The sequence below is a fragment of the Lactuca sativa genome, chromosome 7 (assembly GCF_002870075.4).
Source record: "Lactuca sativa cultivar Salinas chromosome 7, Lsat_Salinas_v11, whole genome shotgun sequence".
Classification (NCBI taxonomy): Eukaryota; Viridiplantae; Streptophyta; class Magnoliopsida; order Asterales; family Asteraceae; genus Lactuca; species Lactuca sativa.
In genome coordinates, this window is record NC_056629.2 from 14,533,878 (window position 1) to 14,560,591 (window position 26,714).

General features: G+C 35.5%; 2 protein-coding genes across 2 annotated transcripts; one reads left to right on the forward strand and one right to left on the reverse strand.

Moving 5' to 3' along the window:
- Positions 1-4,023: 4,023 nt before the first annotated feature.
- LOC111905996 (serine/threonine-protein kinase BSK2) lies at positions 4,024-7,620 on the forward strand. Its single transcript, XM_023901734.3, has 10 exons — positions 4,024-4,292; positions 4,527-4,762; positions 5,323-5,458; positions 5,582-5,715; positions 5,821-5,926; positions 6,047-6,132; positions 6,226-6,414; positions 6,504-6,683; positions 6,820-6,933; positions 7,028-7,620. The coding sequence occupies exons 1-10, from the start codon at positions 4,220-4,222 to the stop codon at positions 7,277-7,279; spliced, it is 1,506 nt and encodes a 501-aa protein (XP_023757502.1). The 5' UTR covers positions 4,024-4,219; the 3' UTR covers positions 7,280-7,620.
- A 3,143-nt stretch (positions 7,621-10,763) lies between these two features.
- On the reverse strand, positions 10,764-12,551 carry LOC111905995 (uncharacterized). The gene is made up of 4 exons (XM_023901733.3): positions 12,267-12,551; positions 11,716-11,812; positions 11,499-11,553; positions 10,764-11,324 (listed from the first exon to the last, which is right to left on the reverse strand). Exons 1-4 carry the CDS (start codon positions 12,447-12,449, stop codon positions 11,132-11,134), a joined length of 528 nt encoding a protein of 175 aa, XP_023757501.1. The 5' UTR covers positions 12,450-12,551; the 3' UTR covers positions 10,764-11,131.
- Between the last annotated feature and the right edge of the window lie 14,163 nt (positions 12,552-26,714).

Sequence of the window (26,714 nt, forward strand, 5' to 3'; positions counted from 1 at the left end):
TAAGTTGTTAACTAGTTTTTAACCTTTCTACATTGTTTTAGAAAAATCATAGAAAAATCATACGAAGTCAAAAACTGAATCCGTAAATTCTGAGAGTTCATAAAATGTGTCTAGTTTATTCATAAATTTTATTATGATTTTTTGAGGTCTTTAACGTGTTAAAATGTTCATATTTACAGATTGGTCCGAATTCGTTTCTGAAAACCATAAATCGTAGAAAAATCGTATGCAGATGCGCAAGTAGTCATTTTAAAGGTATGAACCTGAAATATTTGAATATTAAACAGTTTTGAAAAATATTAAGTTTAAGATAGTTAAAACAGTTCGTGAATAAGACTCAACTTTTCTGATGAAAGTTGTTGTTTGAGTTTAGTTGTGTTCTTGGTGTTTTAACTTGTATCCCCCCCACCCTAAAAATTGAAGAAAACATGAAAATGTAGGGGTATGGACTCATCTTATGTGATTTCAATAGATGGATGTTGAAGGAGAGAAGTGTTCAACTCAAGAACACTTGGAGGATTGCTTGAAGATTCGAGAATCTAACACAATTATGATGGAGTTGCGTAAGAACTCAATGATTTGAGTAAAAGGAAGTGTAATAACCATATGAAGGGTGATGATACTTATCAAATGTAGAAGGAAAGCTTGAAAAATGCCTTGGAAATCTCGAAATTGTGAAAGAGAATTTGAGAGAAAAGATGTGTTTGATCTTTGGTGGAAATGAGTGAAGTGAAGACAGGGGGTGGGTTTTCCAGCCCTTAGTACGTGAGTATGGCTGGGAAATGAGTGGGAAAGGACTATGAAGTGACTAGGGATGGTGGGGAGGGGTGTGGGTTGGTCATGGAGTGGGCATGGGGGTGGTTACTTGTGTCAAACACTATGGCAAAGTCAACACTCCACCACAAGATCTTACTTAATAGATCTTATTCTTAAATAAGGATCTCTTTAAAAATATGTTGAATTTATGAATATATGGGACCTTATATGTCAAAAAATAAGTTTGGGTGAAAATCCCTCATTAAAATAATTAAAAACAGAATTAAAACGGAGTCGTGGTCGAAAACCAGGTAGAAAGTGGAAAATCTGAAGTCAGGGTGTGGTTTCGGTCTTAGCAGCCTTAGAACCGGAGTGGTGGTTTAGTTGGTGAATTGGATCCGAGGGGGAAGGGACTACGGTCCGAGCAGGTACTGCAGGCAACTCATCAGGAGGGACCGCAGGCGAAGGTCAGATGCGATGCTCAGTTCTGGGTTCGGTTCAGCGTTGCGGGTCTTCATCAGCCTCGGTCCGATAGCTGCGGTTCCTTAAGGGGGCTTCGATCTTGGTTCTTGGGGCTTCGGCTCAAGGAGGGTTTGGTCCATATGGAGAGACTTCGGCCCTAAAAGGCTATTTTCCAAGGTATCATCCTGTTTCGAATGGTTTCTCACCAAGTCAAGTGTCGGGATGCCCCAAATGATTTCAAAAAGTTAAAGGAACTTTTGAGAGAGATTTGGGAAAGATTTTTAATAGAGAGAGAGAGAGAGAGTGAAAAAGATTGGGAGAGGCTTCTTTTGTGACCTTTTTGAGTGTTTGACTTCGCAACGCAATGTCCGTAAGCCCCGTTAAGCCATGTTTAAGGATCTTACACACTCCCGATGAGTATGCAACATTGTTTTATCGGTTTGGTTCATTACTTACCACAGTTTTAGGTTAAGGAAATCTAGATATACAAACTTTTTCAATTAATGATTTCTCATTAGAATAGCGAGTTGTATCGTAATTACATAGCGTAAACCTTAGTATACAAGGGTTAACTGAGTTGACCGGTTTGACTTGTTGACTTTGTTTGACTTTGACTTGACAAGAATTTTACGGTTGTCACAAAATTTTAATGTAAATTAAATAAGATTCATGTTATTGATCATATGTTATGGAAGGTGATATATATATATATATATATATATATATATATATATATATTTAATTAACTATTGTATACATATTTGTATGTTCCTGTTGTTTCAAAACAATAATTAATTAAAAATCATGAATATGTCATATTATACATATTATCCATGTAATCATTTTTTAAAATGCAAATTGTCTATCTTATCACTTTAGATTTTAGTATATGTTTAACATTTTAATTATAATAATAAGTGCTTTTTAAAAGTTTCTTTCACTTATTAATAATAACAAGTGGTTTTAAAATTAATAAGTAATAATTATAAATAATAAAATCAAATTACATGGATATGTCATATTATCTATGCAAGTCTTTTTTGAAATGCAAATTGTTTATCTTATCACTTTATTATTTAGTATATGTTTCACATTTTAATAATAATATTAAGTGTTTCTTAAAAAGTCTTCTTTAACTTATTATTAATAATAAGTGGTTTAAAATTAATTAATAACAATTTTAAATGATAATAACATCAAATTATAAATTACATTTAGCTATAAATAAATTGTATTTTAAATGAATATCATTATTGAAATTAGAAAATGATCGCATAAGTAAAAATATAATTAATCAATAATAATAATTGTTAAAAATAATACTAAATGGATAATTATATTAATGAGTAATGTGAGTTGATGTCAATAAATATTATTGTTCAAAATAATTGAGATTATACACACACACACACACACACACACACATATATATATATATATATATATATATATATATATATATATATTAGTGTAAAAATATTATCTCAAAGTTAATGTCAATAACATAACCATTTTAAACATATATTTTTCAATATTTTAACAATATATTTTTAATCTTCACTGTGCAACGCGCGACAATTCGTCTAGTTTTCTTATAATTACCTTTGCCACCGTGACACCTTCTTTTACGTGCACTCAGATAGATAGATTGGAGACAAATAAATGACAGTTGTGTGGGGCTAATGGTTTGAGATACATGGATGAGAGAAAGGTGTTATGTGAATTAGATTGGAGGTGGAGTTTCTCATCATCGTTGATGGTTGTGACTTTGGTTATTATTCATAGGTTTTATTGTGTGATTTTGGTCTTTGTCCAAATTCAAATGACTATTTCCCTTTAAATATTAATTTTATAATTTATTTTATATTAAAATATTATTAATAATTTAAAAAATGTCCGCTTTCACCCCATCCCCATCCTTATACCCATCCACCCATATTCTACACCCTTCTCCTCTTCAACCACCCCATCCCCATCCTCATACCCATCCAACCATATTCTACACCCTTCTCCCCTTCAATGTGAAGTGCCAATTCTTGATTATTTAGAACTAAAAACCACACCCATAGTAAAAAAATTCAATCAAATTATATAAGGACTTTTGAGTCTTAATTATTATTGGATTATTAATTAATTTTTAATGCTCTTGTTACCCAATCGTGCCATTTTTCGATTATTTAGAAGAGTCAGAATCTATCATGGCTTTTTTTATATTAGTTTGGTGGTTGCCATACCACACTAACCACGCTTTTCAAATGTCATGTTATTTTTATCTCACTTCACAAAACTGATGGGTGTCATACTACACCTTATCATACCCACCATAATACACATTTTATGCATGAAGTTCAATATTTAAAGGAATGACTACTCTTTATAGTGCGGTAAAATTGTAACGCATTCTATGCATACCACACTTTTATTTGGGGGGTTGGTGCACTGTTTACCGCATACCGCACTATATCACGGTATGCGGTAAGAGGTGTATTGCATGGTTCCTCCATTGCATGGTCTTAGAGGAACCGGTGACACAACTCAGTGTTATGTTAAGAAATGGATGCAACTGGAAATGAGAAATGAATAAAATGGAGTGAACGATAGGCTTTTTTTAGTTATAAGTACTAAAATGAATACCAAGAATATAAACAATAAATTAAAAAATATAATAATATTTGAAAAAAAAAAAAACTAATTTGCATTTTCTTTAAAAAAAAATATAACTTCCTTGGAGAAATGAGTAACTTTCAAAAACCCCTGCCACGATCACGTGCTCATCGTCGACTTATCATGTGACTTCTCCTCCGCCACCCCTACCCCCACCCCACCCCCAATCACAACCACTGTACTCTCTTTCTTCCCCTGTAATTTGCTCCTTCTCCCTCACAGAGCTTCACAACACTCCATTTTTACACCTCTACATTTCTAGGGTTTTTGTCCTTTAGCGCACAAACTTCATCACAAGAGCTCTGAGCAAATTTTATGTGAACAAACTTCATCAACAATGGGCTGTTTCCAGTCCAAAACCGCCAATGTTCAAACTCCTGATCAAGTCCCTGAATCCAAACCAGATCCAGGTAGTATTTCACAATCCTCTTATATTCCCTTACACTGATTTCCGATGTTGAATCTTGTCCTTTTCAAAACCCAAATCATGTAACTTTTAACAGCAACATTGTTCTATTTGCTTATTGTCGGTATCTCTAAGTTAAAAAGCAAGTGTAGCTCGTTAATAAGGAGTATTATTTTTGGATTTTTTATACCATCGATACTGATTGATTGTTTTCTTGTTATAAATTGCTGAAAAAAAGCCAATGGAGATGAAGGATCAGATCAACAAGATCAAGATCAAGGAGTCCCCGCATTCAAAGAGTTCGAACTGACGGAGCTTCGAGCTGCAACGAATGGGTTCAGCAGCGAGCTTATAGTTTCAGAGAGCGGAGAGAAAGCTCCGAATGTGGTTTATCGAGGGAAGCTTCGTAGCAATAAAGTCGTCGCCATTAAACGTTTTTCCAAGCTCTCTTGGCCCGACCCACAACAATTCGTGGTATGTATCCATGATTTTTGTGGCTTCTTTCTGCTTTTCATATTCAGTTTCTAGGTTTCTTTTTATTTCTTCTTTAAACAATGCTAAAGAGCTTGAATCGTGTTTCATGAGCACTGATTTCTTTGCAATAAATTTACTTACGGAAGTTTTTATTAAAAAAATCAAAATTTCACGATAAAGAACTGAAGTGAAAACGACTTGCTCTCTGTTGCAATTTGTCCCTCTTATGATTGTGAACTTAATAAGGAAAAGTTTGTTTCTATGAAAAGCGAGATAATGATTTCTTTCCTTTTTGAATGAAAAGGTAAAGCAATTTAGGGTTACCAAGAAAGTTGCTTTCTTAAGAAATGTGGTGGCCTTCTTGACACAAATACACATAACAAAATGTTAATTCCACAATGAAGGCTTTCTAGCTTTAATTTTGCTTTTTTATTTGCAATTGTGAAATATTCAAATATCCTAAAAAATGGATGGTTTTATTACTTGCTCTCGATCACCTTGTGCAAAAGACATAAATACCCTCCTTTTCTCATAGTTATCTTATTGAGCATTCTTTATAGGCAGAAGCTGCTGGTGTTGGCAAGGTTAGACACAAGAGATTGGTTAACTTAATTGGGTGTTGTGCTGAGGGAGAAGAACGTCTTTTAGTCGCTGAATACATGCCCAATGATACCCTCTCAAAGCATCTATTTCATTGTATGCTTTTCCATTATAATTCATACACAATACAACACACATTTCTTTTTCTCTCTCACTTTTCACATTTGGACTAGTTTTTTACTTTTTACTAATTGTGTTTTAACATGTTACAAATGTTAGGGGATAAACAACCTTTGCCATGGGAAATGCGTGTGAGAGTTGCAAACCATATTGCACAAGCTCTTGACCATTGCAATACTGAAAATAGGAAAATCTATCATGATCTAAATGCATATAGAGTCCTCTTTGATGAGGTACAAAGTACAATACATATTTTCCTCATGTTATGTACTTGATAAATGAATAATCTTTATTTGTAAATTAAGTTTTATTGCACTTTTTTATTTTTTTTGTGATAGGATGGTGATCCTCGGTTATCTAGTTTTGGTTTAATGAAAAATAGTCGAGATGGGAAGAGTTATAGTACTAATCTTGCTTATACTCCCCCTGAGTTTTTGCGGACAGGTGGCACCTCTTTCATACTTTCTCATATTTTAAAATTTCAGTACTTAAAATGAGGATTGAGGGTAAATTTGTAAAAAAAGTTAAAGACTTAATGAAAAAGTCTCATTTTGTGTTTTGCAGGCAGGGTTATTCCAGAGAGTGTGATTTACAGCTATGGAACTGTCTTACTGGATCTTTTGAGTGGAAAGCATATACCTCCAAGTCATGTAAATATATGTATTTTTTTTTTATCAGATTGAAGTCCATTAAGTAAAAAAGAAACAACACTAATTATCATGTGTTTGATTATTTCTATTCAGGCATTAGATTTAATACGTGGAAAAAACATATTGTTGTTGATGGATTCATCATTGGAAGGGCAATATGGTGATGAAGATGCAACTGCAATGGTGGAACTTGCTTCAAAGTGTCTTCAATACGAGGGGCGAGATCGTCCAGATATTAAGTTTCTTCTCACATCAGTTGCTCCCCTTCAAAAACAGACAGATGTGAGACTACACAGTCTTATCTTTCCCACATTGGATAAATGATATTAAAAAAAAATATTATTTTGAGTAGAAATTTGTAAAATTTTCAGGTTGCATCACATGTGTTGATGGGTTTGATAAAAACAGTAACTCCAGTAGCAGTGGCAGTGGCAGTGGTCCCCACCATAGTTTCTCCTCTTGGAAAAGCATGTGCAAGAATGGATCTTACTGCAGTACATGACATGTTGCTTAAAACAGGATACAGAGATGAAGAGGGGGCCGAAAATGAGGTGAGTATAATGCATAATAACAATGTACTTTTTACTCTTGTTAACAATATGAGAAATGTATTTTATTTTTTATTCATAATGGCAATAAAGTAAATTGGCTATATTGATATGTTGGTAAATCTTTATGTTGTTGAAGCTATCATTCCAAGAATGGACTCAACAAGTGCAAGACATGCTAAACACAAAAAAGTTTGGAGACATTGCATTTAGAGACAAGGATTTCAAAGGTTCTGTTGAACATTATTCCAAGGTAATTAATTAATTACTTATTTCTTGATTGATTTAAAAAAAAAAAAACAAATACAAATTTCAATTTAACCATTTTCTTGTTTCAAAATGCATAGTTGGTTTCAATGATGCCGGTCCCTTCGGGCACGATTTTTGTGAGACGGGCACTCTCTTACATGATGATCGGGCAGCCTGAGCTTGCATTGCGAGACGCAATGCAAGCTCAGGTTTGTCTGCCCGAGTGGCCCACCGCGTTTTACATGCAAGCGTTGGCTCTTTCTAAGCTTGGCATGGAAACAGATGCTCAAGATATGCTCAATGATGGGTCCGCGTTTGAAGCCAAGAGGCAAAATAGTTGGCGCAACTAGCTCCTGTATGTATGTACGCATCTGATGCGTATTTTGGTGTTGTACACATCAGATGAGTACTTTGTATGTATCAGATGCGTATATGTGCATCTGATACATAAAAGTGTGTGTGAAACACAATTAAGGGTAATCGAAGAAAGTTTGGGTTCGTAATATGCTATGAAGATAATGAGATAGGCCCGGGCATATTTGGGTTTATTTAATGAGGGGAGGGGTTGGGCACGATTGTTTATTGTTGTTGTGATGTAGACTATAGTATCATACGTAGAATTTGTATAAAGTGCCTTAAAGTTAAAAGGCTTGTATTCGAGTTTAAGTTATTTATGTGTCGTTTGCTTTTACCCTTCTTTGAAAGTGGGTCAACATAGTTTGGTTCGGTTTTGGCTTTTAATTAAAACTAAAATGAAACCAGAAGAATTCGGTTTCTATCTCAAAAAAAAAACGATTTTGTTTGGTTTTAGGTTAATTTTATCGGTTTTTAACCGCATAAAGCACTAAAAGTAGCAATCAAATGTAGGAGCTTGTTGTTGTTGAAATCAAAATCATTGAAAGCTTGAAAAAATATCTATCGAATCTCTCAATATAATGGGAAAAAATCTATAAATTCATATCTAAGAACAATAACCAAATGGAGTGCAATGAAAACTACGAGTTTAAAAGAATTAATCATGTAAGGAAGTTGTTCTAAAAAAATCATGTTAAGAAGTTAAGAGCTAATATATCTATACCCATCTAAAAAGTAAAAACCATTATATTTTGATCATTTATGGGGTTTAATAATTATATTTCAGTTACCTCAATAAAAACTATCAATATTTTATAATTTTGTAAAGTCAAACGTTTTTAAGTCACAAATATTTTGTCAAAATTTAGTGTTTTAGAGCATATATGTACGATATTTTGTCAAAATCTACGTGGACATATCTGAACGGCAACATAACACGGGGAACATCGCCCCTCCTGGCGGTGTTATGGTGCTTCTTGTGGTCGTTATGACATTTTGCAAGGGGTGATTAAGTCAATCAAATCATCTCTCTCTCTCTCTCTCTCTCTCTCTCTCTCTCTCTCTCTCTCTCTCTCTCTCTCTCTCTCTCTCAACATGTTATAAGATAAAAACATTATTTTTTTTATGGTGTGAAAGTTAAGATAACATATAAAAGTGGTGTAATAACATATATTTAATGTTCCTAGTCTAAACGTTCTAATAAAACCATGCATTTTGACAAAAGAATTATATTCTTCCTACTTTAACATGGTATAGCATGTCAAAATGTTCCATAGAAAAAAAATTAAAACTTAAGGGTTGTTATCAACAAAACTGAAATATAACAGTTAAATAATAAAAATAAAAAAGAAAATTGAGTAATCTAACCTCTTTTAAATGTTTACTTGAAAAAATAACCTAACTTTTTTCTTCTAGCAAAAATAACCACTTTGACCGGAATGAATATTCCGGACAAAGAAAAAACATTTTTTTAGTGATTCCAGAATGACATTCCGGACTACTATTCACATTCTGGATTAAAATTTCGGATTTTGAAAAAAAAAACTCCGGAATTTCAAGAACAAGTCTGAAATCCGAAGAAAAGTTCCGGAATTTCGAAAAAAAATCGTTTTTTACTTAAATTTAACAAAGAGTTAAACAAATATAGTAAATATAAGGGAGGTGATATTGCCACTGCAAATTTTAATGCTTCCACTGAAATAAAATTTGAATTGACAACTATGCCCCTAAAGTAATTACCGATGTATGCCAAATTATAATTTTTTGATGGTTTTATTATTTATTGTAAACCTTTTAATTACCGTTTCAACTCTATTATCCTCAGTTCCCAACCCGTAACCTCATTGTTTCCGGACAAAACAATTTTTTTTTCCGGTCATCATTTATTTTCCGGCCACCATTCTTCTTTTCTCAGCTACTAAATTTCCCAAATGCTCGAGCCAACCATACCCAACAACGCTCCACCTCCTTTATCCCAATTGTCTCTCTCACTGCTGAAAAAAAAACAGATCACCCACTCAAACAGACTAACCCTATTTATCACAAGCAACCTTGCGAGAGACAATGATCAGAACCAATAAACTCTATCACCCTTCTCGTCCCTATTTATCTCTGTCTCTTCCTCGTCGAGTTGATAGACACCACGAAAAAGATGACCGCCAAGGTAGGAACTTTATCCCACTTGCAACGCCTATAAACCTAGAGAGATTAAGAAAACAAACTTGGTTCTGCATAGAATCACAGGTTGTTTAAAAAAAGATTTGGATTTCAAACAAACTGGAGAAACTCACAACCATTTCATTGGAGAGTATCATGTTGGATAAAAAGGGTACCGATGGTGGGAATCGCCGGGAATTTGGTTTCTACTAACAAGGTCAACCATTTGGATTTAGTAGTTGAGAAAAGAAGATTGGTGGCCGGAGAAAAATGATGATCGGAAACGATGATGTTGGTGGGGATGATAGAGTTGAAACAGTGATTAAAGAATATATTTTTTTAATAACACAATACAATGGTACAATACTCATGAAATTTTTGTATCTTTTGAAGTCAACGAAGTTCTACTTTTACAGATGATTCATCACCTACAATACATCTACGAGGGATACTACCAGGCGAAGATCATGGGTTTTTTTAAATAAAGATTGTTATTTCTTTTTCTCAGGTAGTAGGGGCATAATTGACAATTTATATTCTTTCAGTGGAAACATAAAAAGTTACAGTGGCAATATCAGCGCCTAAATATAAATTATATACGATATTGATATTAGTGTATAAAATCATACATTTTATTGAAAAATTGGGATATTAAACCCTTAGAAATGAACATTTCGGATATAAATGGAAGATATTTTTTCAAAAAAAAAATGGGAAAAAACCTAAAGATAATTCCGGAAGAATTTGAAGATCAAATCCGGAACGGAGCATTCTTTGAAAAAAAAATGAAAAGTAGTCCGCAATGAGACATTTAGGAGATTGTAATCATTTTTCAAAAACTGAAAAAATGGTTATTTTCTTTATTAAAAAAAAAACTCATTTATATGAGTTAGATTACTCAATTTCCCAAATAAAAATGGTCAAAATATAGTGACATTTATGTATTTGGTCCTAAATAATTTACAAATTACATCATATTAAGATTGATTCACATCCTTTCTTATTTCAGGATTTAAAACAAAAAACCACCATGACCATACAAAATTGCTTCTTTTCTAAAATTAAACTCAATGGTTTAAGGTTTATATATATATATATATATATATATTTTTTATTTTTAGTTCGGTTTTTGTTTCTTTTGCATAAGAAAAAACCTCAGACTCGCACATTACCCTACAAATCATCTGGTCCATTAGGAAAGAGCAAATCATCCACAAAAGAAGGCATGTGACTATCCAAGAGTTGAGACCTTTAAAAATAACACCTAGGGAAAATCTTTTGATTTTTTTTTTTTTTAACTCAAGATGCGACAAGAGAAAAACATTGAAATCAAACACTTTTCTTTCGATTTACTTACAATAGATACATAAACCTAAATCCATTACAAATTAGATTCTAACCACATAAAAACCAAAAAGAATGTTTTAATTTTTTTAACCTCCAATCATTAATAAAACCTTCTGTTTACACCATTTCACATTTCAACCCTTGTTCAACATTTCTGTTTCTATTTTATTCACACCTCATTGGTGATCCATAAATCTTTCTTTGTTTTGTGATGAATGGAATATCTGATGAGTGACCACAAATATTATGGGCCATCCGGCTCTCAACCGGAAGATGAAGGGTGGCTGTTGTAGATTTAAACCCGATAAGGACCAGATTTGAAAAATGTAGTGGTATGTCAACTTCTAAGCTGTTTCATCATTTGGAAGCAAATCTGCTGCACTCTTGCGATTTCTTAACATATCACGAACCTTGTAATTTCCTCCATTTCCATCATTATCTTTCTTCATAAATTGAAATCCCATAAGATACCTGTATTCCCCTGTCCCAAGACACCTTGAGCAATAGCCAAGCCCACTCCCACCACATGTCTTGCACCTGTGTAAAACCTCAAATTGGTCAAAAAGTCAAACATTATGTTGCAAAAATAAACATTTGTGGGATGAACATGGTTACATATTTTGGTTATAGATTGAAAACATGGATGCATAATTCGTCTGGAAAAAAAAAACACTTTTTTTAGAAAAATGCTCAAGATTTAGGATACTTTACCATTTTGGCCACTCCCCATTTGGAAGCATTGCTAAGTCAACATTGTTTGTCCTTCCTGAAACAAAATATAAAGAAACATCACTTGTAACACATACATGACAAACATAGTACTACATGTTCTGTTCTTCTGTGTAACAAAAGGGCCCACAAGAAAAGGAAAAACTAGCAAGTGTTGATGCATTTGTGTTTTTTTATGGAAGTGAGGGAAAAAGCTAACCTTTTCCACAACAATCAAAACAATCTACTCTTCCACTCCCTTTGCATACGACACATGAAGGATCTGGTTTTGGTCTTTTCTCTAATCTAACATTAGACTGCAAGAAAAAAAAAGAGCAATTTGGATACCAGGTATTCTTCAAAAAACACCAACAAAACAAGGGCAAATCAAGAAATCAATTTTCAACTATTTGAGCTCCCAGTTATATGAACATAATGCCTTCGTTAATTCACTTTACTTCTAGCTATTTACTATGTTTTCGACTTATATACAAACAATTAAGAGGTCAAATGAGCATGGGAAGTTCGATTTGATCGCCTGTAAACGGAACAAACTTTGTATCGGATGAGATCTAAACAGTCACAACTTCAAATAATCAAAACCTGTTCAAAATCGCAACAGTTTTCCCCAAATCCATAACTCTCATGCTCCAACTATTTGTCAGGTTTCGATCAATACAGTAACGGATAATTAAATTAAGTTTCATTACGAATTACAGCAGCAACAAAACCAGCATGTATAAATATCAATTTAAGAAAGTGTTACCTTACCTCTGTTCTAACAATCCAAGATGGCTTCGGGGATGATAGCAGAGGGGTTCGAGGCGGTGGCGGTAGCGGTGATGGTGCTGGTAGGTTGCGACTGTCCGGAGGCGGTGCACCATTGCTTGAATTCGTGGCCTGGACGGCTGTTCGCGTGAAAAGATTGGATACTGTTCCGGTAAAGACTATCATTTTTTGTGCGAGTTATGAGCAACTTTATCCATTTATGTATGTACAAGAGTGCCTTTGGTTAGGCGGGATTGACTTCATTTGGTGGAATTGGAATATGAATTTTTATGTTTGGTTGTGAAATTGAATGGAATTGGATTTAAAAGGATTCCATAAAAATTTTATTTGGTTGATTTTAATATATTTTTAACATTTTTTTTTCTTGATAAAGAAATTATCTATGAACTTTAGATGGAACATACATAAAGGGTCTTGTGTCATTCGAAGACAACCACATATATAAAACGAAATTTTTTTGCGACAAACGTGTTATGTATGTGTTCACAAGATGTACAATTTATCGATGTAATAGGATGGGAATGTCAGTTACGGATGGCAGAGTTTCATAATGCTTTTCTTAGGTCACATGGATTGAAAGTTCCAAAATCATGTATGTAGATATAGATTTTAAGATTAAAAATATAGCTATAACGTGTTTATTGACTATGATGTATTTTTCATGTTATTAATCGGTCTATGTGGATAAAAACATAAGTGGTGAGGGTTTCTTCACCCATTATAGAGGTCATATATATTATTTTTAATGATTGTTGTGATGGAACCAACATGCTATTCAAAGAATTCAACATGAGACTTTCTTCTTCACACATGTTGTATAAAGATATTTCGGCATTTTGAATCAAGGGGACGAGCTTTAAAAGATGAACCGTATTATGAAACATCCATTATACAAGTACTTTGCAATAGGGGCGGAGCTTCAACTATTGATTTGGAGGGCCGGAAATATAATATGTATAAAAATCAATGAGCAGGGAGGGCACAGCCAAAATTTGATATTTTTGGGTCTAATATATATAAATTTAAAGTAGATGGGCTAATTGTAAAAAAAATCAGGAGGCTGTGCAATAAGTAACATGCGGAAAACTTTTAACATTGAGAGTACATTATCAAAAGTTCATACGATGACATCATAATTAACAAAATAAGTAATTGTAAAGTGTCTAACTATTTCAAATATACCATCATAATTAATCTTTAAATATCATCAAGCTTCTTAGCCTGCATAACATCACTACATACCCGCTACTAACATAAGTACATGTCAAAATAGAAAGTATGACATGGAAATCCTAGTTAACCGGAGAGGATCTAGACATCATAAGAACAATACGTAAATGAACAAGCATTTTATATATAAATGTAACAACCTCATAACTTCATCAAAGTTTATTTAAAATTTCTTAATATTTCTTTATAACTTTTTTAAAGCTATAGAACTACATTTTTGGAAAAACATTATATAAGTCAAAGTACATTGTTATAACTTCATAAATGGGTTTTCGATGTCTTGCCACGACTCCCCGTTTTTGCAAAGATAAGAGGTGATGGCTTGCTCCTTAGGAGATACGTTAAGACATCTAAGTGCATTGCATACCCTTTCCTCATAAACTCTTAATTAAACCCCCCAGGTTTCGAACGTTGCACCTCCCATGTGTAAGGTAATACCTTACCTGATAAGGGCGGGCTCCAGTTACTTGATTTTATATAATGTAACAAAACATCATAAACGAAAATACATGTAATAGTGCAATGCATGATATTTAATAAGGTACCGAAAATATATGGGAAAACTGCAATAAAGTCCCTACATATTGGCCTCATAATCGATTTAGCTCTTATATATTTTTTTTATTCAATTAAGTCCCAAATACCGGTAATCGTATTCAATTTAACCCTTTGACCCGGTCAACAGGTCATCCAACTTTCAAAATTACATTTTCGGCCCAGATTTCAAATTTTATTACAAATTTGGTCCAAATTTTACACTTTTGGCCCAGATTATAAATTTTGTTAAAAATTTGGTCCAAAATTTACCCTTTTTGCCCAAATTTTAGGATTTTTATTATGAATTCATCCTAACTTTAGTTCTCTTTACAACTTTTTTCTCAAAACTTTGTTTCTAATATGTTTTTTCTTTAAAACTCATATTTATACAAAAAAAACATATTTTCACATAAAAATCTTATTTTTTCTATATAAAAACTTTTTTTAAAAACTTTTTTGTATATGAAATATCTAATTATAAAAATAGGTTTGGATTATTTGTGTGATTGCTCTTAAAAAATCAATTAAGAAATTAAAAGTAACCCTAAATTATACTATTAAATTATAGTTTGTCAAAAACTAGTTACACTCATTTTAATATTATTTATTTGTTCTTTAATCACATTTATAGGAAAAGTTTAAATAATAGAAGATGATGCATATTGAAAACTTCATATTTTTTGTTTCTCGCTGAATACATGTTCATACATATGGTTCATCATCACTTTGGATTTCTTTATTTAAACTTCTTTGTAAAATCGGATTTATGTGTCAATTTTGTTTGTTGTAATAACAAAAAATAACTATCTAGAATGGAGCAATTGTCATTTGTCGATAAGGAGGTTTTTGGCAGAAAATGACATTTAACAAATGTAAAAAAATATTATAAACGTTGATAGTTACAACTCCTACTGAAATCAATATGGATTGTCATATATGAGATTATAACAACTTTACATACCTTTTGTCGTATATATGTGATCGAAGGTATGATTTAATTTACGAAAATGCAACAGATTGAAACATACATATAAACAACTATATTATAATCTCATAGAAAAAAGAATACACACTAAATAGAACACATATTAAAATATCTATATTAATAGTATAATTTAGGGTAACTAGTGTAACTAGTTTTTGACAAACTATAATTTAATAGTATAATTTAGGGTTACTTTAAATTTCTTAATTGATTTTTTAAGAGAAATCACACAAATAATCCAAACCTATTTTTATAATTAGATATTTCATATACAAAAAAGTTTTTAAAAAAAGTTTTTATATAGAAAAAATAAGATTTTTATGTGAAAATATGTTTTTTTTTGTATAAATATGAGTTTTAAAGAAACAACATATTAGAAACAAACTTTTGAGAAAAAAAGTTGTAAAAAAGACTAAAGTTAGGATGAATTTATAATAAAATTCTAAAATTTGGGCAAAAAGTGTAAATTTTGGATCAAATTTGTAAAAAAATTTAAAACTTGGGCCAAAAATGTAAAATTTGGACCAAATTTGTAATAAATTTTGAAATCTGGGCCGAAAATGTAATTTTTGAAAGTTGGATGACTTGTTGACCGGGTCAAAGGGTTAAATTGAATACGATTACCGGTATTTGGGACTTAATTGAATAAAAAAAATATATAAGGGCTAAATTGATTATGAGGCCAATATGTAGGGACTTTATTGTAGTTTTCCCAAAATATATAAGTAATGTTATCTTACATTGTCATTATACTTCGTCTTTAAGGTGCTCTCAAGGTAGACCCGATGGAAAATGATGGTTGTAGAGACATGTGTGTTGAATATATGTTGATGTGTTGTGTGATATTCAATATATGTCTCTAAAACCATCATTTTTGACAGTTGATGGAGCTGATCTCGTAACAATTGAACTTGTTCAATAGAGGGGTTGATTTATGTGTGTTCAAGAACAATCCATATTTGTTGAGCAATGGAAAAACTAACGATTTTAGAAAAAGTTTCCTCCGAAAGTGATGTCTGGAGAAGAATGATAGCCCCTTGATCGGCCTGCAAACATGTCCACGAAGGGAGCAGGTGTGTTGGTATTAACCGAAAAGGTAACTAAAGGAGAAATAGTATCATGTAAGGAGCGTAAAAATAACTCATGTGCTTTAGCTTGAGCAAGAAGATCATGAAAAGTAGTGGGAGATCGGGAGGCTCAAATAATATTTAAAAAGGTCTCAAATGATGAACTGAGACCACACATGAACCAATAAACCCTATATGGTTCATCGACATGATGTCCAACAGCCGCCAATTGATCACACATGAATTTGAACTTTTGCCCGAAATCAGCAACAAAGGATGAACCTTTTGACAATTAACAAAGTTGATATCGTAACGATTGAATCCACTAAATAAAGGAGTTGATATGTGGATGTTCAAGAGCATCCCAACCCTATTGAGTAGTGGAAAGACCGACTATTTCAGAAGAAGTTTCCTCTATAAGTGATGCCCAAAGAAGAATGATGGCCCGTTGATTAGCCTACAATCACTTTGTGTAAGCTGGATTCGATGGTGATTTATTATTAATAAGAAGTTCAAGAACCGGTTTGAGAAAAGGTACCAACAACATGCCCCAAATTTTTTTGATATGTGAGTAGAGGAACCATTTGATTATTCTGTAACGTCCAAAAATCACAAATAAATTTTTCATTTTTAATTAAAGGAAAATCATTGTCTCTAATAAAAACCCCAAGTCATAAGAAACCAGTATCAAGTATAAATATTCCAAAATCAATGTATCATAACATCTCCAAAACATGTCACCGAATGATATGTACGATCACGCATTCGTCTTGCCTCAGTCATCAAAAGTACCTGATACATAACACTTAAACTTTAAGCGAAAGCTTAGTGAGTTCCACCAAAATACCACCACACAAACATAAAACAACATGGATATTGGGTCCATAACCATCAGACTAGATTACCCCTAAGTCCACAACATGAGTATGGCTTGCCTTCCTAGCCTACAACTCATGTTTGGATTGCTCTCGAGCCCACAACATAAGTTTGGCTTGTCTTTTTGACCCACAACTTATGTCTGACTTGCTCTCGGGTTTGTTGGCTTCCGCACAAAGCAATATTGCTTCAACCAAACCGCATTATATCGACATATGCAACAGATAGACATATAACAACAAATAAATAAACATGCAAATCTTGACAGATATCTACATCGTAGTAACATCCTAATCCAGGATATATAATCTACTAGGCTGACATTAGTGCCTTCGACCCACAAGTTCAGTGAGGAAACTCACCTCATAGTTTGAAATGTAGTTGAAAGGATAACAACTCCAACTGTTGACTCTACATGTCACTTATACAACAAACAATGACCTAATCTCAAACTACTTACTCAAAATACCCAAAATACCCCTAAGTCAAACGTGGTCAAAATCTTGGTCAAAGTCAATTTCAAAAAGTCAAAGATTCCACCTAGGCTCAGTACGCCCAACGTACCAGAGTTAAATCCCCAATTCCTCATTAAGTACTTATTTCATCAATCCAAAGCACCAAGCTCCAGAGATCCATGTAACAAGGGACGTGTTAATGGGTAAAGTCTCTGACTTTATCCATTTACATGCATACAAGAGGGTATAAACTCAAACCCTTGGTCCAAAAGCCATCCAAAGCTCCAAAACTTCTACATGGATTAATGAGAGTGTTCAAGCTCTCATTTTTATGAACCCATGAGCTTAAAACTACATAAAACTACAATTCAAGGACATGGAGTAGCTCATACTCCACTAGACCAAAACTATAGGACCAAAATGTACACAAACTCTAGATTAGAAAGATCTAAGCAAATAACCCATCAAGAATTGGACTTTATACCTCTAAAAGATTCTTGAGGGTGAGATACTTCTGGATCTAGGTTGCCTTGAGCTTCCAAGATGATTCCAATTTGTTCTCCCTCCTTTAAGAACACCAAAAATGCACTTTCAAGCTCAAAGACTCATACAATGGATTAAGGTTTGCAAGTGGCGATTTGAGAGATGGAGGCTGATGAGGGAAAATGTTTTGGAGAGTTAAGGATGTTTAAATAGTGTTCAAACCCTAAAAAATTAGGGTTTGTTTATTGGCCACATACGCCCTACATACCCACATGCATGTGTGATTCATTAAATGGACTACGCCATGCGTACGCCCCAAGTATGCATGCCATAAGGAATTATCTTGTAATAATTTATTCACTTTGAAAGGAGGACGCCATGGGGGAGGAGTTGCATAAACAAAGAAGAAGAAGACGAAGTGAAGAAGGGGAGATGAAGAGATTAAGGGTGGGATTAAACGGTTGTAGATACAATGAGAATAAATTTCATCACACTGAATAAGGTGGAAGTGCATTTTATTTATAGATAAACAAATTACATATTACACTTTACAGAAAATATACAAGACATTAACTAGTGAGTATAATAAGACATTTTTGTATGCTAACTTTAGAGGAATCATATCATAATGCATTTAATAACCAAAGCTTTTATGTTTGTTGTTTTGAAAATGAATTAGAATGCAATATCTAAGGAATTTGTTGAATTGCTATTATTGATATACTATTGGTGGAAAAAAAAAGTCTTAGAGAAATCTAATGGGAATATTATTGATCAAATCACTTCTAAGATAGAAAATATTGTTTAACGAGAACAATATGAAAATTGAAAATAGATTTTTAAATATCAGAGTTTAGGAGTTGTATTTATGTTTTATTTTGAAAACAATCTAATGGAGCTACTCACTAAGATACCAAACCAAACTATACCGATTTTATTTATCCGCTGCAATCTCTAAGTATCGTGCAAATAAATTTTAATATGTGTTTTGCTAAGAAGAATAAGACACAACTTTTTTTTATCTAATTCCATAACAATCTATTTTTTTCCAGATTTTAAATGTTGGAAATCATCAATAACACCAAAACAATAACAACTAAGACTAAATGAATTATAAGCCAAAACCAACATGTTAGTCAAAACAATTTTTTTTTGTCAAATATAAAGTTTTTTTAATAATTATTTATATGTTACCAAAAGATTACATGCAAGCTAACTAAACCAACCAAAATAAAAATACACGAGAATTTATATGTGGAAAACTAATTTATATTTAAAAAGTTAAACCCAAAATGTTAGTTATTTTACGAAATTAATTATAAAGTAATAGGTTTTTTACATCTTTTATTTCTTTAGAAAAATAATAATACATTGATAAAAACAACAAAAAATATCTCTTTGCTATGCATTTTTTTAGATTTGATTAAAACCATAACCTTTTTGGATTGTTGGTCCATTTAAACATGTTTGTATGTAGAAAAAAGTCTCTCCCAAAATTCAAAAGACTAAAATACCCTTAGTATCTCTCTCTCTCTCTCTCTCTCTCTCTATATATATATATATATATATATATATATATATATATATATATATATATATATATTCTCTCTCCCTCTCTATTTCTCTCATGCATAAAGCCACCCACAATTCATCTTCTCAAACCAAACAACCTTTTTGCAGGCCCAAAACATTAATTATGTTCTTTAAACTAAAAATGATAAACACCCAAATCGAACATATCAAATAAATCCAAACTTTTTAACAGGGAACTCATCTTAATCCATCCTTCAAACTATTCAATCTCAAATCCATGTTTTTTTACTCGTTCATTGGGTGACGACAAGATGCAGGAGGAAGCGACTCAAGTTCTCAGTCACATAATCATTACATGCTTATCAAAAAACTCACAAGAAGTCAAAGAAATTGGTTCCAAGGTATATCTAGAGTTGAGCTTTGGTATGGGTTAGTTGGGTTGATTTGATGATCGATTGATAACCTTTTTTTTGAATGGTTTAATCTTCTTTATTTTGGTATATATGAATTTAAGTGATCAATCACCTGTTCATTAGGTTTCATATATACAAGATGACACCAATAACAAGAAATAAATGGAAATCGAGAGAGATAAATATAGAGAGAGAAAGAAAGAAAGTCATCCCTTTCGAATCAACCTTCACATGTCTCTTTCTTTTATCAACGATTGCATTAGGAAGGATGTAAACAAGCAAAGAACGAAGGGGAACTCCTCATTCTTGAATCAATTCACACAAGGCTTTAGATGTCGTGGAGCATAACCACAAAAAAAAAAAAAAAAAAAAAAAAAAAAAAAAACTAGATAAAGAAATTAGACCAATTTGGGTCTAAATATTGATGATAAAAAAAATGTTCATGTTGATAGAGCTCATGAAATCACAACGCATAAAATCTTTGTATTTTCAAACATACAATCTATAAAACATCAATTTAGATTCATTCACAGATACAAAAACAAAATCAAGTACAAAAGCATCCATGACAAAGAAATTGAAAGGGAATATATATTTTAAAGAAAACCCCAAAACCCAAATTAACAAAGAAACAAACGAACTTGAAGAAATCATCATATCAAAAAGTATGAAGCAAACGTTATCTTTATGAGCTTTTTTTATGGTTCAGTTGGGAAACGAGAGAGAGAGAGAGAGAGAGAGAGAGAGAGAGATTGTGGGCCTTATATTTTAATCTAATAAAACTGTAAATTAAATAGAAAAAAACATACAAAAAAAATCAGAAGGGAAATTTAGTCTTTTCGGTTTGGATAGGGACCAAAACCACAAACAAACACCACAAATCCAAAAAAGTATGGGTTGGACCAAATCCTATAATAATTACATACTGCAGGGACCATTTTTGTAGTTTTGTCTAATATATTTCTTAGGAAAAGGTAATAACCTAAATTTTTTGATAACAGAGTAATTTACATTAATGGTCCATGTGGTTTAAGGTAATTTACGTGTTTGTTCCATATTTTTTTTTTAACTTGGACCATCTATATAGTTTGATTTCATTTCATGCTTAGTCCCTATTAGACCTAAATTGACATTTATATTATTATTATTATTATTATTATTATTATTATTATTATTATTATTATTATCTTATTAAAAAACATTTATTAAAAAGATAAATACATGTGGTGTAACATCCTGACTCCCATATATAATTTTAAATTAATTTACATTCATAATGTCAGAGCAACTCGACAAGTTGGATGCCCCCAACTCGCCGTGTATAGGAGTTAATGGCCGCATGATTTTTAGAATCTACTCGATGAGTTGGAGGACCCCAACTCGACGAGTAGGTGCTGAGTGAGAAAACCCTAATTTTCAGGGTTTGTGTCCTATTTAAAGGATCTTAAGCCTTCATTTCTGCCTCCCTTGTCACCCTAATACTCTGTGAGAAACCCTAATCGAGCTATAACCTTTGTATGAGAGAAATAAAGGCTAATATTGTGTGTTTTAGTGCATTTTTGGAGGAAAGTTGAGGAGCAAAAGGTTTGAGACGAGAGGGAGCTTCTGGATCTGGTGGTCATTCATTCCAAGCTTTTGTTTGAGGGTAAAAAGTCACCACCTTGCTCATTGTTTGATTAGATCCCGTTTCTAGGGAGTTTAGGGCCTTTTTTTCCATCTTTCTTTGAGTTATTGAGTGTTTTCAGCTTGCCATGGGGATTAGACTTCAGATTTGGACCATATGTAGTCCCTTGAGCCCAAAGATCCAAGCTTTATCAAGCTGGTTGCAAATTTTTATGCATTAAACCCTATATGGAGCTTGTTTTGGCATTTCGAGCCCTATATTCCATGCATGGACGTACAACTTGCAACTTTACGTGGTATTTTAGCCTTGGGAGGTAGATCTAGGGTTTCAGACATTATTTTTGCTTAGAATCGTCTGAATGAGAATTGGTCTAGAGGGACTCGAAGAGTGCATGATCCAACTCGATGAGTCAGCTAGGGTTTTCTTCGATGGATTGGACACGCTACAACTCGACAAGTTGATGAGACAACTCGATGAGTTGAGTTGGATTTTCCTGATACTTCAGAGGAAGCGAAGGAACTAGACGAGTCGCATAGATGCCCTCGACGGGTTTAGTCAACATGGACTGTTGACTTGGGTGTTGACTTTCGTTGGCTTTTAGGGTTTAGTCAATTGTGGACCTTGGAGACCATGGAGGGGTAAATTGGTCTTTTCACCCTTTTTAGATTTAGTGGAGGAGTTAACTTAGCATATCAAAGTGATTATTACAAATTGCTTATTATAGATAATTAGATTATATATGCGGAGTCTAGACTGTTCGTGGGGTACTAGATATACTTGCTTACTTCCGAGGTGAGTCTTCTCAGTTCTCACTATACTTACCTGAGCAGTAAATTTGTGTGATCGGAAGGTCTTTGAGATATCGAACGGAGGGTCCTATGTGCTTATACTGAGTTATGTAATATTATGATGTAGCACCAGGTTCCTGGTACGTAAATGTTATTTGAGTATTTCCTTTCTTTTAGCCTTGGACTCGGCGAGTCATAGGTCCGACTCGTCGAGTGGATGCGGGACCCGGGACACGTTTAAGTTGGCGACTCGGCGAGTCCATATCCTGGACTCGGCGAGTCACAGTTGTTGGATGAAACCCTAAGTTTCAGGGGTTTGCACCCTATTTAAAGGACTTATCCTCCCAGGCCAGCCCCCATTCTCTCCCCAGAAGCTCCAAACCCTCGTTCTAAGCTTGTTCCTTGAGAGTTTGAGGCTATTGTGTGTGTTCTTGAAGGTTTTGAGGAAGAAGGGGAAGTAGATCAAGAGGAAGGAAAGGAATCCAGGCATCTTTGCACTCTTTCAGCAGTTCCTTTGAGGTATAATCCGTTTTTCCCCTGTTTCTATGCTTATTACTTCATGTAAGTCATTCTTGAGCCAAACCCCAAGTTTGTATGTGCAAATTACTTCGTAATATGCTGATTGGCCCTTAGATCTAGGCAAGATTGAGCTCCAGGAGCTCAGATCTGTTAGCTTTATGGCCCCATGTTGCTTGTTCACCCTAGATCTACCCTTTTGAGACATTTTGAGCCCTAAAATCCATATTGGTGAATATCCACATGTAAAGTTGGAAACTTTACGTGTGATTCGTGTCCTAGAAGTCCAGATCTGTGAATGGCATGGACTGGAATCGAGCAAATCTGTGTATTTAGTGGATGCATGGCAACGACTCGGCGAGTCGTTCATATGACTCGGCGAGTCTGTTCGCGAGTCTCCGAGTTTGTCCCCTTTTCGTAGTGTCGAGTGAGCAGTGAGTCACGGGGTGTGACTCAGTGAGTCAGAAGCTTAACTCATCTATGGAGGTACTCGACGAGTCAATGCCCTGACTCGGCGAGTTCAAGGCAATCTCCTTAGATCAAGAACAGACTCGCCGAGTTGTATGAACAACTCGTCGAGTCCATCTTCATCCGAAGAACACTTATGCTGAGACTCGCCGAGTTGTATGAACAACTCGCCGAGTCTTAGCATCAGTGTTCATCGGATGAAGATGAACTCGACGAGTTGTTCATACAACTCGGCGAGTAGGATGAAGGACTTGAATATTGGTTAAGAAGGTAAACCCGTCGAGTCGTCGCCTAACTCGACGGGTAGGATCGGGATTCAGGGCAGTCGTTTGGATAGGGACTCGGCGAGTTGGAAAGCCAACTCGGCGAGTCGGGTCAACTGAAAGTTGACTCTGACTTTGACTTAGGGCATGGTCAGGGGTAAAATGGTCATTTTACCCAAAGGTCAGTGAGCAGTGTTTGATTGGGTATATTGTGGGAATTGCAGCCGGAGGATTTCCGGAGCAGCAGCAGCAGCAGTAGGCAGTCAGTTTCCGATCAGATCAACAGCTACTTCGAGGTGAGTTACCTTCCAGTAGTGGTGGGTCTAAGCCACAACGCCGACCCACCAGTAGGAGACGTATGGTAGATGATTGTCTTTGTGATATCATCTAGGTTTACTACTACCTGATATGTTATATGCTAGCATGATACGTTGTATGTGATAGTAGTCGAGTTCGGTTGTTAGGACCGAAGGGTAGTTAGACACCCCAGATACGTCTGACAGTATATGATGATATGTTTGCGTGCTGGCTTGTTATGTTATATGCGATAGAGGTAGTATGAGGGGACCAGTCCCTGTGGTCGGTTGTTAGGACCGACGGGTAGTCAGCACCCCAGAATGGCTTGACATGGGTAGTCAGCACCCCAGAATGGCTTGACACGGGTATGACGGCACCCCAGAACGGCCGTACCGGGTAGTCAGGCACCCCAGAATAGCCTGGCAGTATGTATGTTACGTGTTTGTATGGTATGTGGTACGACGGGGGAACTCACTAAGCTTTGTGCTTACAGTCTTCAGTTTTGGTTTCAGGTACCTCCTCAGCTAGGGGAAAGGAGCCGGCGCAGTAGCAGCATGTCACACACACACTCTCCGGTTTCCGCATTTACGAGCTTCACTGGGATTTGTACTATGATATTTTGATTGAATGTATGAATTGGCTTTTAGACATGGTTCACTTGTGTTATGATTTGATCAGACAATGTGTTTAGTTTTTAATATTTTCTAAAGTAATGTTTTTAAAACGAAATTTTTGGTCATGAAAATTGGGTCGTTACAAGTTGGTATCAGAGCCCTGATTTGAGGGATTCGGACACACCCTCGGGAGTGTCTGAACTCAAATCGAGGGATTAAAAGATTTTCTAAAGGAAAAAATGTTTTCTAAAATTGAGAAAAAAAGTTTTGAGAAAGAACGAAGTGTGTGATGTGCGCGACTGGCCGAGCTCAAGTAAGTATCCCCAAAGTACCCATACAAGTTTATGTTATGTTTATCAGTTTTTGTTGAACAGCATGCTAGAATAGGACTAAGGATCTAGGAGTGATGCCTTATGTGCCTGTTTAATGTGTTTCAGTTGTATGAGAACTTGCATGCTAGTTATTGAGTAGACAGTAAGTAGGATAGCCTGATTAGGTTATGCCTGGTAGTATGAGCTTAGCACTTTATGCTAGCTCAGTTCCGAAGGTAGATAGAGTTAGTTGAGATTGTTACCCTTATCTGAATGCTGCTTGCTTCGTGCTACATGGGACTCTGAATAATGGGAGTTAGCCATTAGACGAATGCGTCACGTCACATGTGATCAGGGTTGAATAATCTTAGAGTGTCGGATTTGATCCTACTGCGCAGCTCTTGTTTGAGTCCAACCGTTGTAGGGACGAGTCGGGTACTCGAAGGATTATCTGAGCCTCGTCACATGTGATGATATTTGGGTAATGGCTAATTGGCATTACAAGGAGGCCTGCAGCAGCTGAGGACTGGTTAGAGTGGAACTAGAGATTTCCCTAGGGCAAGCCTAGGATGAGTATAGCAGTAATCAACAGTAGTGAAAGGGATCTGGTGGAGTCGAGGCATTCCTTGAAGAAGGTACGGATAGATGTGGAAGGTAGTATGGGCCCGTACTACTGAAAGCAGAGGATTCGTACCCGAACCAAGGATGGCCAAGATAAGACCAGGGAACTTGTAAGTAGATGTGATCCCTCAGGGAGTATCAGTATCACTAATGATTGTTGTGATGTATTGCAGAATGGTGGTACTTCGATCGAGGCCGGTAGATGGCGGTTCAGGAGAGGGGTCAGGTTCGGGATTAGGTTCCGAGCCGGTTGATGAGGGACTACGCGAGTTCATCGCGTCAGAGATTACCAGGGGTATCCTTGAGTCGACTCCCATTATCTTTGGGTCAATCAAGGAAGGGATCATCGAGTTGATGGAGGATCGCCTCAGGGCGTTCAGGAGCGACATGGCATCTGGCCAGTCGGGATCTCGCACACTGTCCTTTAAGGACTTCAGGGGCAGTGGTGCGCCGGATTTCCATGGGGTGAAAGACCCCATTGCTGCCAGGCGATGGATTGCAGACATCGAGTCTGCCCAGTTGACTAGCTTCTGCCCCGAGGGGTCGAAGGTGAGGTATGCAGCAGGATGTTTACGGGACCGATCCCGAGATTGGTGGGAGTCAGTGGGTGACTCGTTGGGAGCCTCAACTATCGAGGCTATGAGCTGGTCGGACTTTGTGACCAGGTTCAGGGCAGAGTTTGCGCCGGCGGTCGAGCTTCAGCAGCTGGCCAGGGAGTTTCTTGACATGAGACAGACGACGGAGACTATGGCGGAGATCACCGCCAAGTTCCGGGAGAGGGCTTTGTTGGTGCCCCAGTATGTCGGTGACGAGGACATGAGGAGGACTCGTTACCATGATATGCTACGAGCTGACATCCGGGAGCATGTTAGCTTTTCGGCTTGCCCTACCTTGGACTCTATGATTGTCAGGGCGAGGGAGAGGGAGATAGATTTGGAGCACATCCGGAAACGGAAATTGGAGGAGGGACAGGCAGGAGGGGCTTCGGGGAAGAAGCCCAAGGGATCAGATGGTAGGCCGAAAGGCCAGTCAGGACCGAGTCGCTGCAGGAAATGCGGCAGGCCACACGAGGGGGCGTGCAGGATGGGATCATCAGGCTGCTACAAGTGCGGCAAGTCCGGGCACATCAGCAGGGATTGGACTGCTCCGGCAGCAGTTATTCAGACATTAGAGTTGCTGTGTTTTCACTGCAACCAGAGGGGCCACAAGAAGGCCAATTGCCCCCAGTTGATAGTTTCAGCGCCGGTGAAGGCGCCAGCTCCAGCGACCCTGCGGATCACGGATGGCCGGCAGGGCAAGTCAGAGGCTCCAGTGGTGAGGAGCCGAGCATTTCAGCTGACTACCGAGGA